Source organism: Pempheris klunzingeri, chromosome 4, assembly GCF_042242105.1.
Source record: "Pempheris klunzingeri isolate RE-2024b chromosome 4, fPemKlu1.hap1, whole genome shotgun sequence".
NCBI lineage: Eukaryota > Metazoa > Chordata > Actinopteri > Acropomatiformes > Pempheridae > Pempheris > Pempheris klunzingeri.
This window is the reverse complement of record NC_092015.1, coordinates 14562807-14577448: the sequence shown is the minus strand read 5'-3', so window position 1 is coordinate 14577448 and position 14642 is coordinate 14562807. Positions and strand designations below refer to the sequence as shown.

The 14642-nt window shown below is 41.8% G+C and overlaps 1 protein-coding gene across 1 annotated transcript in view; it reads right to left on the bottom strand.

The window, feature by feature from the left end:
* LOC139199966 (cGMP-inhibited 3',5'-cyclic phosphodiesterase 3A-like) overlaps positions 1–14276 on the bottom strand; it is a 46824-nt gene extending 32548 nt beyond the window's left edge. The window contains exon 1 of the mRNA XM_070829183.1: positions 13350–14276. Coding sequence (XP_070685284.1) covers positions 13350–14276 — 927 coding nt within the window. The remainder of the gene's footprint in view (positions 1–13349) is intronic.
* Between the last annotated feature and the right edge of the window lie 366 nt (positions 14277–14642).

Here is a 14642-nt window from a genome sequence, read left to right as displayed (position 1 = left end):
TCATTTTGAGTTTTAACAGGTGCACAGTGAGGCATTTTGCATGCATTACAGATTACAGAGAATAGGATCTAGTGAGTTATTAAGATGTGCTGAAAACATGTGCATGTTGGTGTTGGTGCAGGAAATGAAATATTGTCCCTCTTATCAATGCACGTGGAAGCAATTAATGGTTAGATTGCAGCAATTTGCATTAAAGAATTTACTCCTACTTGGACTCTGAACACACAGACATGATAAACACATTTCAGATTTGGTGTGACTTACACTCTCCAAGAATATTATCATCTCTGATGCCCATCGCGAGTAAATATTCATAAACTCGCTTAGAAATCATAGAAAAAAGATGCTCCAGATCTAGCCTGAGAATCAGCATGTTTTGAGGTTTTCTTCACTATCAAAGTACTCCAGTGATAGTTGTCCATACATCTGTGATTACAGAGCAAACAGGAACCTTTAGCGGCCAATATGTCATGCTTTTAATGGTGCCAATTTGACAAAAAAATGTAAACAAATGCGCACTAAAAAAAAAACAGCCCTCATGTTGCAGCCCGCAGCATAACTTGCACAGCAACACTTCCTGTATATATTCCTCAATGCATTATGGGAGCCAAAAGACAATCTACAAAATAAAGGTAAGACTAAGAATAATTACAGGAGTGACAACATTTTTTCATGTTTGTTGCACAACAATTTTTTTTTTTATATTACTGATCCTCACAATGTCCCATCCACAAAGACACACACACACACATACATCAGCAGAGTCTTACATAACACAGTGAGTGATGGCAGCTGAGGACACAAAAATACTGCCTTTGGCATTTGTCCTGTGAAAGTTGGACAGAGAGGAAATTGGGTGAGTGGGAGAGAAAACAGAGAGGGACAGGCAGACAGAAAAGCGACAGAAAGAGAGGGGGGGGGACGCGGGAGGGAGGGAGGCAGAGAATGGCTGAGAGAATGAAAGAGATACAAAAGGGAAAGAGATTTTTTTGACTACAGATGCCCATGGCTAGAGGAAAAGTGCCCCGAGGGAAAATATTAGCCAAATTAATGCTGCAGTCCAGTCATTTTTATGTCTTCTCATTTCTCTATTTCATCAAGAGTCACTACAGTCTTTCGTCAGACTATGTAATGTAGCTCAAGACTACGAAATCATGCACTGAAGCTTTTGCATGCCTATATGTCATGGATCATTTGGATACCCCTTCGAGGATCAAAACAAGTCTCTACTCAAATATAAAGTAAGTAACTTTATGTTAAGTAAGGACAGTATGCAAACCTCATATTAGGTATACAGTGTTAGATACAACCAATACAAATTGGTTGATTTATCTCTCATTTGTCTTTTAATCAAAAAAGCACTCAATGCTGAAGAAATGGTTAAGCAAGCAGCCTAAAAATAGGTGCAGTTCCAGCACAAATTATGGTTTGTAAAGGGGACGGCAATAACAAAACCTAAAAATACATAAGATAAGATATACATCTTCATACCATGATGTGTCCACTGTAAAACAATAGCTTTATGGCTCAGAAATGGCCGGATGAATTCTGGTGTGTACATTCCTTCTGACATGAGACCTACTGGGGAAATATTGTTCATTTACAGATTTGGGCCACGCAAGTTTTGAATGTACGAAGACTTCTCCAAATTGTTTTATCACAGTTTTAATTTGTGAGTGTCCCCATAAAAAGCTCTTCCTTCTCATTTAAGTACAGTACAGTACATGTGCAAGAAAATGTTTGTCCCTCAAAGTGCGCATTTGGGATTTAATAAGAAGAACCAAATTCAGGTATAAATTTGTCTCAGTCAACAGACTGAATAAAGTTTTTAGTGAGCGATCTACCCTTGAAGACATCCTGTGGGGTGAGATGATGAAGTGTATGTGCTGCAGTCATGTGTAACATGTATGGGAACAAATAAATGTTTTATGTGTACCTGTGCAACAGCACTTTATTCCCTATATGAGACGAGAAGTTATGGTTATGCAACTTTTATCAAACTAATACACTTCTAAGCTGATAACATTACATCAGAAAATGGCATCCTTCCATCCAACCATCCATCCATCCATTATCTATACTGCTTATCCTTAAGGGTCACAGGGGCTGGAGCCAATTCTAGCTGAAACTGGGCGAAAGTGGGGTCCACTCTGGAGCGGTCGCCAGTCAATCGCAGGGCAGATAATTAAATTGGTAATTAACGATGCATGTGATAAGATTAGCATCCAGCTACAGTAATAGAGATGTAAAAAGATGTAACAAAGTGGATGGCGTTTTAGAGTATAGGAACTATTTGATACTGAAATATCCCTAGTAAATCATTTTCAACATCAGATGCAAAGCCATCATTTCTAGGTCCACTACCTCATCATTCCTCTTCAGACCCAGCTTCAAAGGAGCAGGTATACCAGAGTCTCTCTCAGCGAAGCTCGACTGTCAAAACAGATACAGCAAGTAAAGACGAAGCTTTTGCATTTTTATGTCCACGAGTGAACTTATTGTCTCTCAACACAGACAACCTCTGGCAATTAACTGCAGTATGTACGTCATCAATGTGTATCTGCAGTGTCTGTGTGTGCGTGTGCAACGTGTATGTGTGCATTATGAGGGCTAATGGAAGGGAAAAACACTCCCAGATGCATGTGATGCAATTATACCCTTGATTATCTGATTGGGTAATCTACAGGCAGGCTAGAGGCGTCCAAGACAAACACACTGTCGGCAGACTGTTGACCGAGCACAAACCACAAGGAAGCACACACAGTCACACGCACACGCGCACACACACACACACACACACACACACACACATGCACCTGTGTTTAAGCATGTGCTCAATGATGCATAGATGTAGTGAAAACCTAGCAGAAAGGCTTTGATGAAAGCAACAGTGATTTCTATTCATCACAAAACATTTGTATTTGTATACAAATGATAGTATATATATATATATATATATACACACACACACACACACACACACACACACACACATATATACACACATACATACATATATACGTGTGTGGGGGGGTGGAAGGAAAGTGTTCTATGGATATTTTATGGATATTATAGAAGCAACTGAGGAAACTGAACTGCTGATTTTACTGCAACAAATATGACAAACATACATACATATAAGGCTGGCACCTCACAGCGTGTGTGTGTGTGTGTGTGTGTGTGTGTGTGTGTGTGTGTGTGTGTGTGTGTGTGTGAGAAAGAGAGAGACGACCTCGCTTGACTGGGTCAGTGATCTAACCCATGATGACACCTCAACTCAATCTGAATAGAGGTCCTGCTTTACGAGGACACAGCACATCTGGGAGCTTCACCAAGGCCAGGCTCTTAGTGTGTGTGCAGTTTGTGTTCGCATGTATCTTTATGCAGTGTTGGTTGTACACACATCATTAGTTGGGCACAATACAAACTAAATAGAATCTAGTAAATAAAAGAGGTTTTGAATTTGCCAATATAAATGTTAGGTACATCAAATACTATAGATTCACACACATTCACTAGTTTTTTTTGGCCAATTGGGGGCATCACAACCTGCCGTAAATAAGACAAACAATATTATTACCTTTTAAAGCTAATGTAGTGAATATGTTAGAAAACAGCTGACTAAACTTGCAACAGACTCAGAGCAAAATTATCATTCATTTCGAGTTGTGTTTGATTCAACATGACAGACTGTATTCACTCTCAGCTACTCCTGAGAGAAATATCTTGGTCTTTAGTACCTAAACCCTCCACCATGTTCACCAGGTAGTTGCTAGTTTTGTCCGTCTGCTCTTTGGCGCTGGATTGGTAGCGTGCAGTGTTTTTTTGCTGAAAAAAGCTGCCTATTGCAAATGAAAATTGGTTAGAACAGGAAAAGTTGTGGGCTGTAAAATCAAAGCAAGAGCCGGACCAATACTGGATTTTTGGGTTCAAAATTAACATCCAATAATATATACAAGAAATTATGTTTAAAAAATCACCGTTTGTAGGAGTAGCCCAGAAATACCGGGAGCCGGACGGTGTGCTGATGGATTTACAGAGTGGAGGATGAAGCTGTTAGAGGGTTTAACTACAAATGACAGACTTGGCTTGTTGCCGCATTTTGGAAAGCTAACAGCTATCACTCTTGAGACAGACTTTATTTTCCAGCATTGCATCTTGCCAACTAACGTTAGGTAACTATGTAGCGTGAAGTCAACACTGAACAAACCACAACTGCACCGTTATCTGCTGAGCTGCAGAATGAAAGGGAAGAGTTGACTGTACTGACGGTACAGACAAACTATAGCTGGCTACTTACTGCGCTAACACAGCAAACAAATAAGTGGTAAGCATGAGTGGCATGAAGCTTGTCAGGGTCGGGGTTATATTAGAGTAATGTTGAAAAGGAAAAAATGGGGTAGTTGATTTTCTAGCAATCTATTTCACAAACTACTTTGCGGCTTACATTAAGACACTGCTTGAGTCAGCGGCAAAGTCTGCTCAGCTGTGCTGATAGTAATAGTAATGAATACGTACTGGACAAACTATGCGATTACATTATTTTCAAATAACCCAAGCATCTATGTCTAAATTACGCTGTAAACCAAAATGCTTTCTTATCAGCACTAATTGGACAACATACACCGATACCAATATATTTGTGATAGGACAATATCAGCCACCGATTTCAGCCAACTTTGTCGGGCTCTGATCAAAAGCATAAGCACAAGAGCATGAGACATTGAACCGGGGTACAGGGAGTTTCCATGAGCATTACTTTAACATTAGGCTACACACAGTCATTTGATCCAGTATTAATGTAAAAAATATTGATAAGTGCAGCTTTAAATAATTACAGCTGGGGTCATACCAGCTCTATGATAGGGGGACATTTTAACCCATTAATACCATTCAACCCATTCAACTATCATTCAACTAAGAGTGATTGGTTGAACTCACTGGTGGCCTAAAGTTTACCAAAACGTCGACTTAAATAATGCTGCTTACACTTTCCAAATGAGGTGGGAAAGCAAAAATGTTGTGAATAAACACATCTCCCTTATCTAAGTAGTAAAATTGTTGTTATAAAATGCAGGATAATAAAGGCCAAAGGCAGAATTTTTAATTGGTTCTACGTTTAAATAAGGATTCGTGCCCCAGAATGGTGTCACTGTGCAAGATTACTGAATAAGTAATGCCCTTTCCTCCAAGATCAACTAGGTTTGCCTTTAAAGGATTAGGCTGGTATTGTTTTAGATTTTATTATTGTCAACAAATCCCATGAAAACACCAAAAACAAACAATGAATGTATCTTGCTGTGTAGCCACAGCCTAATATAGCATTTTCCACGACATGGAACACCACGATCTTCTACAAACTTCTGGCATATGGATGGAGATACTCTTATTGTGCCATATGAGCTGCATTGTATTTGTATAGGAAATTTACAATGATGATGGCAATAAAAGCTGTATATAACTGGTGCTGTTTGTTAACAGGATACATTATTTTCATGGGATTTGCTGATAATTATAAAAAGATAAAATAAAACCAGCATTATACTTTAAGCTAGGTAGCTCAGTCAGTAGCCGTGCACTATTGGGCAGCTCCCAGGTAGGTCAGTAGGTGTTATAGCTGTGAAACAACATACAGAGGAGTAAATGCCAGCCATTCCTGCATAAATACAGTTTAAAAGTGTTGCCTCTTGTCCCCAAACTGCCCGTATCGTGTGTCCACGGAGTAAAGGAAAAGGTAAAAACTGGAAATCCCTGCACTTTAGATTTTCTTAGAAGCTCAAACTGACAAAGGTTGTGAAAGTAAAACTCTCACACAACACAGTCAGAGCAGAACTGTTAACTCTCACCTGCTGGCTGTCTGTTACATGGGTGAGAGTGTTTACTGTAGCGCAAAAGAAACGTGGACAGACATACAGACAGACGTATGGGCAGATCTAGATTCTGCTCGTCGATGCTGCCCCCTGCCCAGGCCAACCGCCTTCCCCCCCTCTCACCTCTCACCATGCATATTTTGGAGCTAAAACACACCATTGAATCGAGTAACAAGGCAATCCTTGTCCAAGGCCACCAAACCTCATTTGGACAGCCAGCAGGGAAGCCACTGTATGTGTATGTGTGTGTGTGTATAAATGTGTGAGCACGTGTATACAGTAGTGGCCAGGCGAGGTTAAAATTATTTGCTGCTGCCTTTCAGAAGCAAGCTGTGGAGGCTACTCTCACACACACACATTTTTTTTTTTCCTTTTTGGCTCGTGCTCTTTTTCCCTGGCCCTCTCCTGTCTCTGTGGGAGCACATGGCAGATAGCCATACTTGCATTACGTGGAGACAAAGACACAAAAACAGACGCGCAATATCTGTCACACAAAGAGTACGCGGCCGACACAAACTTGCCTCGACAGTGTATCTGTGAGTCCATGTGAGGGCTCAGAGCGATGGTGTGTTTAGAACAGCAGCAGAGGGGTTGAACGCGGGGACCAGATAGTTGTCCTTTTACCATCAACACTTCTGCTGTGCTTGGCAGCATACCTCCTCTCACTCCCCCTCTTTTCCTCACCCTCCCCAGCAAATCTTTCAACACTCTCTCTTTCCCCCCCTCTCGCGCCCTCCCTGCTCCTCTCTCACGCAGCAGCTCCTGCATTAGGTTGCCTAAAGCTAGTTTGCCCCCCCCCCACCTCCTCTCTCTTCTTCATCTTTCTCGCTCTCTCTGTCTCGCACACACATATACACACACACAAACACACTCACACACACACACATTTGGCTATTTGACTGCTGCTTGGGGCTGGATGCAGCCTGTGCTAATGCCAGTGTGTTCTTTTCTTTCAATCACTTCTTTTTTTAACCCATCTTTCCTTCTCTGTTCCACTGTCTTCAGCGTCTGAAGCCCCGTCCATGTTTCCTGTTTTTTCTCAGTGTTTCTTTTGAATGAAATGATCCATTCAAGGAGGCTACAGCTGCACCTCTGGCAACACAGACCTTGCTACTAAATTCCCACTTTCTAACCATTTAATCTTTAACCTTGCCTAATTTTTGCAATTTGATGTGGTGAAGCAAACAGTTCTGTCGTTTTTACTGAGAAATTAATACAAGGACTTTTATCTGTTTCACTGACAGGCATTGTTTTAAGTTCTAACCCATTAATAGATGATTGCAAGCATGATATAAAGGATGAATTTAGCTGCCTAGCTTAACTACGTATATGTGGACATTGATTATGTGCATATATGCAGTTATGGCGAAATACAATTTATATTTTAACACACACAAACGCACACACAAGCAGATGTATGTGTCCCTTTCGTGTTTTAGCTGTGTGACGTTTACAGCGTGCAGATGAACTGTCCTGTGTTGTTTGTGAGACACAAATAAAAGTCCAAAAGTGCTTTTAGATCTACTCTCACTCCAGTTGTTACTGTGTTTCTGCACATGAAATGGGTCTTGCCATAGTTCAGATATTTAAAGGAAACAGCAATTTAAGTTGTTTTGCTTTATAGATTATGCATAAGGTGAAGTCACCACATATCCAACCATGCAAATAATTGTCAGGTGTTTCTCAGGCTTATTTAGATGGTCTCACAATAGGGGATGATGGCAGGGACAGTGCAATTCACACTAGACTCTGCTGTCAGTTTATCAGGGTGATGGAAAATTTTGTCAAACCATTCATCTTGTAAGTGAAGTTGTGACCTAAATCATTAATTTTAGGCACAATAATGTTAAGTATTGTTATAAAGGTGCCTACAATACTTCCACTGACATCTGCAGCCTAAATTCAACCACAGCTTTGACCCTAATTTACCGTAACCCTATTGTAGTGTTGTACTAAAACACTTTTAGAAAACACCATTGCAGAATCTTCCAACATAAACGTTTTCTCTGATGAAAAGACTTTAAAAAACTGTGTTGTGTATTCATTACAAATGAAAACTATATTCTCCATTATCTCAATAAAGGTATAATAAGCGTTGATGCCACACAAGGTCGGATGACTCTGGCAACCAGAACAGGTTGTATGTCTCCCTGGAAATGTATTTGCGTCAATGAGAGAATGTGGGCCTTCCCTCAAATAGATTTCTGAGCACATGTCCCTCCCTCCTTTCCCCTTCCTCTCTCCAGCAGATACTGTACATGATGGTGAGAGGATGAATATGTTATGCAACATAGTATAGCCTTAAATCAAGGTCTGACCTCCATTTTTAAAAGACCACTGATGTCTGAACTACAATAAAACTAATTTGTTTCACCCAGAACTTTGTCATGTTTTGATGGCCTTGATGGTGAAACAAGTGACAGAATGCTAACATTTCCCGAATGAACGTGACCGCGCAATAGGGAGGAAAAGAAAACTGAATAACGAACCATTAAGAAGCAAGACACTTGGAAATATTTCTTTTTTAGACATTCTATTTATGGCTGTCGTTATCTTGCATAGAGCGAGTGTTTTTCAAATGCATGTGACCCAAAAACAACTAGCAGAGGCCTTTCCCCTGAAATCCCCATCCCACCGAGACCCTGGCTAAAACACAAACAACTTCTGTCAAAACACAAGGCCTCTGTGTGGAGCTGGTCCAGAAACATCATAATGGAGTACAATTCATGTAGAAATCCTTGGCTATAAGGACTGGCATCACATTGCATCACGTTGATAGTGTAGAAACCTGTCATTACATTAATATAAGGACATTTGTTCTACATAGCAGCACAACAGCCAAACAATAACTTCCATTCACCTTAAAAAGAAAAAAACACAGAAATAAAGCCACAGAGCCGAGCCGATGCTATTTTCCAGCTTCCAGTTCAGCAGAGTGCCTGTCTTGCCTCTGGCTTGGCAGGCTGCACCAGCCTGCTTCATAAATACTGCACAAGCAACGCTTGATGAAAACCCCCGCTTCTCTCAGGTACAACTGCACTCTGGAGAGCTTCATTATCTACAGTATGGATAAACTGTACCTGTGTGTTTGCGTGTTTGTGTCAGAGAGAGACCTTAAGAGAGAGGCAAGGAGAAGTTAGGATAAAGACATGATAAATGAAAAAAAAGTAACTGATTTGTTAAATGTCTGTTCTGTAATACTTCAAGTGAATGAGCAAATGGCAGAAGATTGTCCACGACCGACTACACCACACAAATAAAGTGTATGAGTGTTCATACAAAGGCACGATCGTTTCAGTTTGACAACGCGCAGTAGTAGTAAGATGTAAAATTCATTCATCGTGATCCCGTACGGGGTGGTTTTATTAATGATTTCAGATTATTTCTACAAATATATGTTAAAAAAAATCACAATGTTGCTATTTTTGATACATATCCCTACCGTATATCTTTATCTCAACATATCTTGAGTTATGTGTGATGAGACGATAGATGTTAGTTTAATTATTAGATTATTTTTTTGTAAATTAGGATACCCAAAGCAAAGGTAACCGTTTAACCACCATTCTAAATGACTGAGCAACATGTATTAAAGTACAGCTTCCGGTGTAGCAAGCGGATATCTTGATAATAAATAAAGGCCAGACAACCACGTTCCGACCTTAAAAAAGATATCTGCATAAGAATGCAGAGAAATTTTAAAAAGCAAATAAATCATCGTCAGACAATAGCCAGGGGGTGCTTCTGATACCAAAATACTTAAAGCCCCATTAAGCAATATTTTTTGTGTGGACAGAAAGTGGTATGTGTGTAATGTGAAGGGGGTCAATGACAGCACCGTGTCGAAAGACATCTATTACCCAACTCTGCAGCTTTGTGTAGCTTCTTAGCATCTTTTGATATTTGCTAATTGTTGTGGTCTCAACACTGTTTAAAGTGACAGCAGGCAACTGATTTTAGCACATAAGCTCTGACAAACCCACTGTACGGGCAAAGTTAGCGACTAACTGGTGAATAAGGTTGAATCTATAGGAACATAAAGCCCATAACAGATACTCACATTGAGCTACCATTCGTCAAAGAGGCCAGAAACTGGACTCATCCATTAATTTAGATATCAGCACATCTTGCTGTGTCTTTTTTTCTTATATATACTGTAAAACTGTTTAAAATATTTTAAATTACACAATTACTGTCCAATGGATAAATAATGCAGAAAGGTGTACCATTTCGGTGAATTCTTCAACTACTCGGAAACCCAAAGTGAGGTCATTTTGTTTGTGTTTCTCTCTCTTGGTGCCATACATCAATCTCCATGTTCCTCCCACTGGTCCTGCAGATTAGACGGCGATAACAGGCCACAGGAGGACACGCTGTCCTCAGCATCTGGTCAATTGTGAGGGTTTTTTTTTTAGTTTCAAAGTTCAATTTGTCATCAGTCCTGTTTCAAACATGACGGGGTAGAACGGGTAATGGAGCTGTTCTAATAGTACAGATAGTCCACTAACTCAGCGTTCCCTGGATACCAATTAGCAATGAACAACCAAGCATCAAGAGTCATACAGCTGATGAGCGATCAGCTCCAGCTTTCACACGAGAGAGGGAAATTTGCGAGATGGGACAATATGTGTAATTCTAGATCATGGCACACTGAAAGGTGTTTGTGATCCGATGTGATTGGGCCATTCACCATCACCCACACAGGGCACATACAGACTGTCTTAGACTGCACTCACAATGGAGACACTAACCTTTAGGCCTATGCATACAAGACTAAATCTATGGCTATTGCTATAATCCAGAATACAATCTGATACTGAAGAAGAGTGATGTGCCTAACACCTCATTTGCCTTGTTTTTACTTTTAAAAAAAGGTAATTTATCTGTGTGTATTCTGATTATTAAAAAGCAATAGATATCACATTTTAAGAAAATTAACAATACAAACATCTGGATGAAATCAATCTGATCTGATTCATCTCTGAACTGCGTCTTTTGAAATATCCCGGAAAATGTCAGCTGCTTTAAATTGCAGTGGCTAGTATGCAGGCACACACATGGTAACAACTCCTGAGTAACAATGAGCAAACAGTAACAGTAACCCATCATCCCACAGCGAGGTGTCCATTTCCCCGAGCATTTACCCTGTCAACTGCAATTACACCTCAAATCAAAAGAAGAGAGCTGATAAGCCATTTAAACGCTGCTTAAATGTTGCTATTAAGCTTTTCTTTCTCAGACACATAACCTCCCTCTGTCTAGTCTCAAAATCTATAAATGAGATCAGGCCAAAGTTGCCAACAGAGGAAAAAGACCAGTGTAATCAGTTAGGATTATGCTGCTTCTTTAGCTAAGCCACACATGGCTGAGTATGACACAAGCTCACCCACTCAGGATGATCACTGTCCCACTCTCCCATGTGGCAACAACATTGCCAGCTCCTTGTTTATTCGCCCCAAATCTCTTGGTGTTTATCTGAGTTTGTCACTAGTGGGCATGGGCACAATTTGGAGCAAAGACTGCAGGAGAATAATCTTCAGTGCAGGAGGCATTCATGGGTATAAAAGGATGATTAGCGGAAGCATGACTTGTTACAATGAGAGGTCAACACCCCGGCCATAAATAACATATCGAAACATGATCTGATGTATAGTTGAAACTGGGCTCTTCATGCATCTTCCGGCAGTATGCAGCTGATCCAGGCGCTGACTGACAACTGCAGACATGTTCTAGGTTGACAGTGTGCGTGTCTTTCTCTTGGAAATGATCTGATATATTTTCATGATATGCGAAAGTCAGTGAGCGAGTGAGAGACATGCGTGGATGTCAGATGTTACGCTTAGTTGTGGAAGACAGCTTTAATGTGAGCTGAAAGAACAGAAATCATAGAACATTTCCTCGACCTAAAAGATGATTATTGTCTTCCTTCTATTTTTGGTTTCAGCGATACATTTACAGTATTCGGGTCCCCCAACACCTTTGTGTTATAAAAAACTAATTATTAGAACAGAAGTCTTTTCAAGCTCACTTTTGACAATATGTGTCTTACTGTGAATATAAATATCATACAAAGCACAAAATAAAGATTTGATATGAATGTAATCTACATCCTGCAGGGCACGCTGTGTTTGAAAAGTGCTCTAAATTGGGTCTCGCTTTTTCTTATGAACACTAAACTAAAAGTCTTGGTGTGACAAAATAGGTAGTCAAAGGATAGTCGGTAGAGGCTCAGTATTGAGGCTGAGCAAATTAAGAACCTCAGTAGATATATACAGATATAGGATATGTAGCATATTTGTAAATTGTAGGAATCAAAGAAGTATAGCCTATGTGGAAAAAAGACAACACCATAAGGTAAAGGTGGTTTAATTCACTCTAAAAAAAACATTACATTGTCTCTATTGTTTGCCATCCATTTAGATGTAAAGCAGTGATGAGAGGTTGCTCTGTAACATACACATCTTTACACCTGCAAAGTAAATTAACCAGATGTTGACATACTGATTCATGGAGATTATTCTAAAGAGTGCCACATCTGCATGTCAAATATAAACGTAAACCAACAAATTGTGAGAAAGAATGTTCAGAATCTGAAATTAGAGCAGCTCCAGTCGGATTACAAACAGAGATGTGCTTCAAGCTCCAGTAGAAGCAGTATTCAGGGCAGAGCACGTCCACTACATCCATGAATCTGTGGTCACATTCAGCTAATTGCCCCGGGTCACGCTGCAAACATTTCCTTCACCTACTCCTTCTCAACTCTGAGAGTTTCCAAAACATGTCCAGGAATCTCCAGGATCAATGTCTCATTTTAATTACCACACATGAATAAGAACAGAGTGGTGTACAGTGGAACGGTGACTTTCCACAATCCTCAAAACACGCAACACAAGAGGAGGTTCTTATAAGGACACACTATCAAATTTGGCTCCTTCCTGTGTAAAGTTTGGGAACACGTGCACCACACCACTGGTCAGCACCCAGGATAAACAGAGGCTTTCAAAATATTTAGATGTGACCTCACACCTATGCATGCGCACACGCACACGCGCGCACACACGCAGGCTCCCAGTAACTTGGCATGCTAAGTGCACCATCCATTTGCTTATCAGCAGCACAAACACGGCGCACAGCACAACCATGATGACCAAATTAACAGCAGTGTCGGAGCGAAGGTAAACAGCAGTGTTTGTAAATTGCAAATATGCGGTACAAGTAATAGACCTCAGAAACTGAAGATGTGGACCTATAGAGCAGGCAAACATCATGACATCATAACAATAAAACGTGTTATTTCTATCTAGGTTGGCCCGTTGTCTTGAAGGAACCGCGCGTAAAGCTGCCATACATGCCATCAGCGAAAGAGAGAGGATACCAAAACGCGTTATAGGTCTACAGTACTTGACGGGACATGAGCAAAGCAATAAGAAAACATTCAGTATCATGTGGTTCAGACGTCTAAAGTTGGCCATGTCTTACCTGGTCCCGCGGAATGCAAGGCAGCGAAGTCCTGCGGTGGGACTTGCTGTTGCTCTGACTGTGAGCCATCATTTCCGAGGCCGCTATGGAGCTGGACCTCCGTCTCCTTTTGAAGACAGGGATGTCCTCCTCCTTCGCCCCGGTCACAGAGCCACAGCACCCCGTTCCGCTGGTCCCTGAGGCCGGCAGGAGCCGGTCAGCATACCTCGCAAGCAAAACCCCCAGCAGCCCCAGCAGGTAGGCCAGGTAGGGTCTCCAGCTGGCCCGGACTCTGCTCAGAGAGACGATGGAGACGGCCCTTATGACGCTAATGAAGACGAGGATGGACACTCCCTGACGCAGCCGGACGACCAGCAGAGCCCCGCTGCCCAGGCAGCCGAGGACTACCAGGGTTGCGGGCAGGGACAGCAGCTGCTCCTCGGCGCCGCGCAGGAGGGACTGCGCCGCGGCTTCGCCCAAGTGGCACACCGCTAACAAAAACACGGCGGTACGGATGAGCACCCCGCAGCGAATCAGATACAGCCCGACCCAGAAGAAGGCACATACGAGTGTAAAAACAGGGGAGACGCAGTAAGACGCAGTCAAAAGCAGCTCCACAGCGCAGCCCGCCGCGAAATGAAGACGAGAGCCGGATCCGCTGCTATTTCCGTTGCTGCTGCTGCTGCTGCTGCTGCTGCTGCCTGCATCCCAGTCGACCAATCTGAGCAGCAGAGCGAGAATAACGGAGACAGAGGCAACGCAGACCGCAGACGACACTCCTCGGCAAGTCCATGTCACGGCGAGTCTCAGCCACGACTGGCTCCCTGCGTCCTGGTACAACGGGGTGACACATGTCTTCACGTAGCCGTTGCGCTCCAACGCTGCCCGGGGATATTTTTCATGAGCGCTTCTTGATGAACCTCTGTCGCTGTCTGCCTCCAAGGCCATCGCTGTCAGTCAAGCGGAAAGCTGCCGCTGACCGTCCGGGAAAATAATAGATTATTTCTCTGTGTCAGTGTCTCAGTCTACACTTTCCACCTATGATTCCCATGATCATGCATGTTCTCTGTGCACAGCAGACACCAAAAAAATATTGGTGATGCTTGCCCTCAAAACAAAACTTCAGCAAGTATGCATATAATTTAAACACTGCCAAATTATGGGGTTCACAACTTTTGTTTTAGTTTTGTGGTTCAGGACTTCCACATCACATTTGGTCCACTATTGAGTTGCCCCTGATACTCAGCTGGTGAACCAAAAACAGGAACCCCTGGCGCACACAGGCCACTGCCTTCACTCCTCCACATAGTCTCT